General features: G+C 46.3%; 1 protein-coding gene across 2 annotated transcripts; it reads left to right on the forward strand.

The window, feature by feature from the left end:
• The first annotated feature begins 456 nt into the window (after positions 1-456).
• On the forward strand, positions 457-5,645 carry LOC123732727 (ATP synthase subunit f, mitochondrial). Of its 2 annotated transcripts, none has more exons than XM_045711986.1 (4): positions 457-606; positions 2,506-2,613; positions 3,450-3,601; positions 5,392-5,645. In XM_045711986.1, exons 1-3 carry the CDS (start codon positions 591-593, stop codon positions 3,575-3,577), a joined length of 252 nt encoding a protein of 83 aa, XP_045567942.1. In that variant the 5' UTR covers positions 457-590; the 3' UTR covers positions 3,578-3,601; positions 5,392-5,645. The 2 variants fall into 2 exon arrangements, with proteins under 2 accessions (XP_045567942.1, XP_045567941.1); XM_045711985.1 differs by having other exon boundaries at positions 458-606; positions 3,450-3,566.
• The last annotated feature ends 622 nt before the right edge of the window (positions 5,646-6,267 follow it).

A 6,267-nucleotide genomic window follows, 5' to 3' on the forward strand; every position in this document is an offset into this window, starting at 1 on the left:
TGTTGACATTATCGTGCTGAAACATGAGGTGATGGAGGAGGAAGAACGGCACGACAACGGGGCCCCAGGATCTCGTCACGGTATCTCTGTGCATTCAAATTGCCATTGATAAAATGCAATTGTGTTCGTTGTCCGTATCTTACCGTACGCAGCAGGTTAGGAGAAAAAACGTATCAGGTTGTGATAATTAAGTTAAGGTTAGGAAAATGGTTAGGGTTAGCTAAAATGCCCCCCCCAAAAAATATTATATATACTTTTATGTTTCCACACCTCACAAGCTACGGACAACATGGAAAGCGGTAATATGTCTAGATGGGATACAGCTTTTGTCAAATTGACATCTAAGTATATTATATTTTTTTTGGTGTATTTTAGTTAAACTTAACCATTTTCCTAACCTTAACCTAATTATCATAACCTTTTTCTCCTAACCTGCTACGTACGTTCTCCTAAACTTACTACGAAAAGTGATTTTTTTTTTTGTTTGTTGATAAAAGCTGTATCCCATCTAGACTCAAAATCACAGTCCTCCCACAATCCTCTCCTTCCATTTTTAATCCCGACATCCACTGCGGTCTCCACCGGACAAGATGGCGGACAGAATAGGTACGTCGGTTGTCTGTAAAAAAAATAAATAAACGTTTACAGGTTTTAATTTATTTTTTAATTAATCAAACTGACATATTTTCACTTCAGCATTTACATACGAAACATTGTATTTTATTACATTTTTAAAAAAAAAAGCCAGTTAGTTAATAATGTTTCTATGTTGTGTTTTTGAAGGCCGCGGTAAATCCATGGTTACGAGTCAAGTCAAGGACTTTACTGTCATGGTCATTAAAACGGACAAAATACAACTTTAAAAACAGCTTGGGTATATTACAAGGAGGAGAATAAGCGAAAAAAAACAAATAGAAATATATATATATTCCCTGACAGTTTCTCTAAAGGGTTGTAAAAATATTCAACTAATTTTACAGCGTTTTGCGTCCAGACGATATGCTAGGTGGCTAGGTATTTAGCCAGGTAAGATAGTTAGCTATATGTCTGTATTTGATTTGATATAATGTGGAATAGGTTTTCTATTTTTTGTTTTCTCATTTCTTTGGGAATAACCTCTGGCTGTTATGTTTTATATGTTACTGTTAAAATAAAAGTTAGCTAAGCTAAGCTAGTTAGCCTGCAGGACTAGCCTCTTGCAATGCAGTCGGAGTTAGAAACGTTTTGTAGCTTGTCGGCTAATGACAGGCTAACTGGTTATGACAAACAGCCTTGTCTCAACATAACTCCCGTGACTTTGAACTAGCTAACTATCATATATTTCGATATGCTAGGTGGCTAGGTATGTAGCCATGTTAGTTAGCTAAGCTAGTTAGCCTGCAGGACTAGCCTCTTGCAATGCAGTCGGAGTTAGCAACGTTTTGTAGCTTGCCGGCTAATGACAGGCTAACTGTCTCAACGACCCAGACTCAACATAACTCCCGGGACTTTGAACTAGCTACCTATTAAACCTTTTAGTTAGCTTATCTAGAGAACACAGTTTGTCAGTTAACTTATTGCATCTTTGTGAATTATGAGAATTGTACACAACTGGCTCAGGTCTCTCTAGTGAAATGCTAACAAGACATAGCATTCATTGTTACGAAGTTATATGGTTACTATCTTCGGTGGTGTGTTTATTGTGTGAGAGGGACGGCAGGTTTGTGTGTGTGTGAGAGGGACGGCAGGTTTGTGTGTGTGTGTGTGTGTGTGTGTGTGTGTGAAAGAGAGGGACGGCAGGTGTGTATTTATTGTGTGTATACCTGTGTCCTTAGTTCCCGTGGGTAAGAGAGATGGCAGGTGTGTATTTATTGTGTGTATACCAGGTGTGTGTGTACCAGGTGTGTATTTATTGTGTGTATACCAGGTGTGTGTGTACCAGGTGTGTATTTATTGTGTGTATACCAGGTGTGTGTGTACCAGGTGTGTATTTATTGTGTGTATACCTGTGTCCTTAGTCCCTGTGGGTAAGAGAGATGGCAGGTGTGTATTTATTGTGTGTATACCAGGTGTGTGTGTACCAGGTGTGTATTTATTGTGTGTATACCAGGTGTGTGTGTACCAGGTGTGTATACCAGGTGTGTGTGTACCAGGTGTGTATTTATTGTGTGTATACCAGGTGTGTGTGTACCAGGTGTGTATTTATTGTGTGTATACCAGGTGTGTGTGTACCAGGTGTGTATTTATTGTGTGTATACCAGGTGTGTGTGTACCAGGTGTGTATTTATTGTGTGTATACCAGGTGTGTGTGTACCAGGTGTGTATTTATTGTGTGTATACCAGGTGTGTGTGTACCAGGTGTGTATTTATTGTGTGTATACCAGGTGTGTGTGTGTACCAGGTGTGTATTTATTGTGTGTATACCTGTGTCCTTAGTTCCCGTGGGTAAGAGAGATGGCAGGTGTGTATTTATTGTGTGTATACCAGGTGTGTGTGTATTTATTGTGTGTATACCTGTGTCCTTAGTCCCTGTGGGTGAGAAGCGGCTGATGGAGGTGAAGCTGTGTGAACTGGGCTCCTGGATGGGCAAGAGGGACTTCACTCCTAACGGACTCCTCGCCAGCATCCGCAATGGTTAGACTTCTGGGACAGTTATCACACACACACACACACACACACACACACACTCCTAACGGACTCCTCGCCAGCATCCGCAATGGTTAGACTTCTGGGACAGTTATCACACACACACACACTCCTAACGGACTCCTCGCCAGCATCCGCAATGGTTAGACTTCTGGGACAGTTATCACACACACACACACTCCTAACGGACTCCTCGCCAGCATCCGCAATGGTTAGACTTCTGGGACAGTTATCACACACACACACACTCCTAACGGACTCCTCGCCAGCATCCGCAATGGTTAGACTTCTGGGACAGTTACCCCCCCACACACACACACTCCTAACGGACTCCTCGCCAGCATCCGCAATGGTTAGACTTCTGGGACAGTTATCACACACACACACACACACACACACTCCTAACGGACTCCTCGCCAGCATCCGCAATGGTTAGACTTCTGGGACAGTTATCACACACACACACACACACACACACACACACACACACACACACACACACACACACACACACACACACACTCCTAACGGACTCCTCGCCAGCATCCGCAATGGTTAGACTTCTGGGACAGTTATCACACACACACACACACACACACACACACACTCCTAACGGACTCCCTCGCCAGCATCCGCAATGGTTAGACTTCTGGGACAGTTATCACACACACACACACACACACACACTCCTAACGGACTCCTCGCCAGCATCCGCAATGGTTAGACTTCTGGGACAGTTATCACACACACACACACACTCACACACACTCACACACACACACACACACACACACACACAGAGTAACATGCTGTCTCCCCCCCAGGCCATGACAGATATTACAACAAGTACATCAACGTGAAGAAGGGAGGTATCGGAGGCGTGGCCATGCTGCTGGTTGGATACGTGGCCCTCAGTTACCTCTGGGAGTACGACCACCTCAGTGAGTACTAACCCTGGGGGAGTACGACCACCTCAGTGAGTACTAACCCTGGTGGGAGTACGACCACCTCAGTGAGTACTAACCCTGGGGGAGTACGACCACCTCAGTGAGTACTAACCCTGGGGGGAGTACGACCACCTCAGTGAGTACTAACCCTGGGGGAGTACGACCACCTCAGTGAGTACTAACCCTGGGGGGAGTACGACCACCTCAGTGAGTACTAACCCTGGTGGGAGTACGACCACCTCAGTGAGTACTAACCCTGGTGGGAGTACGACCACCTCAGTGAGTACTAACCCTGGTGGGAGTACGACCACCTCAGTGAGTACTAACCCTGGGGGAGTACGACCACCTCAGTGAGTACTAACCCTGGGGGAGTACGACCACCTCAGTGAGTACTAACCCTGGGGGAGTACGACCACCTCAGTGAGTACTAACCCTGGGGGAGTACGACCACCTCAGTGAGTACTAACCCTGGGGGAGTACGACCACCTCAGTGAGTACTAACCCTGGGGGAGTACGACCACCTCCGTGAGTACTAACCCTAACCCTGGGGGAGTACTAACCCTAACCCTGTGGGAGTACGACCACCTCAGTGAGTACTAACCCTAACCCTGGGGGGAGTACGACCACCTCAGTGAGTACTAGCCCTAACCCTGTGGGAGTACGACCACCTCAGTGAGTACTAACCCTAACCCTGGGGGAGTACGACCACCTCAGTGAGTACTAACCCTAACCCTGGGGGAGTACGACCACCTCAGTGAGTACTAACCCTAACCCTGGTGGGAGTACGACCACCTCAGTGAGTACTAACCCTAACCCTGGTGGGAGTACGACCACCTCAGTGAGTACTAACCCTAACCCTGGTGGGAGTACGACCACCTCAGTGAGTACTAACACTGGGGGAGTACGACCACCTCAGTGAGTACTAACCCTAACCCTGGGGGAGTACGACCACCTCAGTGAGTACAGACACTGGGGGGAGTACAGACACTGGGGGGAGTACAGACACTGGGGGAGTACAGACACTGGGGGAGTACAGACACTGGGGGAGTACAGACACTGGGGGAGTACGACCACCTCAGTAAGTACAGACACTGTGGGAGTACAGACACTGTGGGAGTACAGATACTGTGGGAGTACGACCATCTCAGTAAGTACAGATACTGTGGGAGTACGACCATCTCAGTAAGTACAGACACTGTGGGAGTACGACCATCTCAGTAAGTACAGACACTGGGGAGTACGACCACCTCAGTGAGTACAGACACTGTGGGAGTACAGACACTGTGGGAGTACGACCATCTCAGTAAGTACAGACACTGGGGGAGTACGACCATCTCAGTAAGTACAGACACTGGGGGGAGTACGACCATCTCAGTAAGTACAGACACTGGGGGAGTACGACCATCTCAGTAAGTACAGACACTGGGGGAGTACGACCACCTCAGTAAGTACAGACACTGTGGGAGTACAGACACTGTGGGAGTACAGACACTGGGGGAATACGACCACCTCAGTAAGTACAGACACTGGGGGAGTACGACCACCTCAGTGAGTACTAACCCTAACCCTGTGGGAGTACAGACACTGTGGGAGTACAGACACTGCACTGTGGGAGTACGACCACCTCAGTGAGTACTAACCCTAACCCTGTGGGAGTACAGACACTGTGGGAGTACGACCACCTCAGTGAGTACAGACACTGGGAAGGACGATCTGACGTTAACCTCTGTCCCCTCTCGCTCTCTGTCCCCACTTCTCCATTCTCCCTCTCTCCTTCTCCTCTCTCTCTCTCTCTCTCCCTCTCTTCTTCTCCTCTCAGAGCACGACCGCTGGAGGAAGTACCACTAAGCCCCTCCTCTCCTGACCCAGCAGGGCAGAGCCCTGACCTCTGACCCCCTGGCTCCAGCTGTCTGTATTATACCACCGATGTGACCAATAATAAAATATAACTACTTCTAATATTTACATTTGATCTGCTGTGTTTGGAGGTTCATTACAGTGTTTGGATGTTTTATTTGCTAGTTGATATGACTGTGGACATAAATAAATGTTTTGTTAAATGGGGAAACGTTACAGTGAACTCAAATCTAATTTTTATTTGTCACATACAGGTGTTTAGCAGATGTTGGTGTCTAGCTCTAACAGTACAGTAATATCTAACAATGAACACATCTCTAAAATAAATGTATAAATATTTTGATGCTCAATGTCACAGTGACAGACTAAGATACAGTATATACATTTGATGAATAATGTATAATTTGTAAACATTAAAATGGCCAGTGATTCCTAGTCTATGTATATATGGCAGCAGGCTCTAATGTGCTGGTGATGGCTGTTTATCAGTCTGATGGCCTGGAGATAGAAGCTGTTTATCAGTCTGATGGTCTGGAGATAGAAGCTGTTTAACAGTCTGATGGCCTGGAGATAGAAGCTGTTTATCAGTCTGATGGCCTGGAGATAGAAGCTGTTTACCAGTCTGATGGCCTGGAGATAGAAGCTGTTTATCAGTCTGATGGTCTGGAGATAGAAGCTGTTTACCAGTCTGATGGTCTGGAGATAGAAGCTGTTTACCAGTCTGATGGTCTGGAGATAGAAGCTGTTTAACAGTCTGATGGTCTGGAGATAGAAGCTGTTTACCAGTCTGATGGCCTGGAGATAGAAGCTGTTTACCAGTCTGATGGCCTGGAGATAG

This window comes from Salmo salar, unplaced genomic scaffold, assembly GCF_905237065.1.
Source record: "Salmo salar unplaced genomic scaffold, Ssal_v3.1, whole genome shotgun sequence".
Classification (NCBI taxonomy): Eukaryota; Metazoa; Chordata; class Actinopteri; order Salmoniformes; family Salmonidae; genus Salmo; species Salmo salar.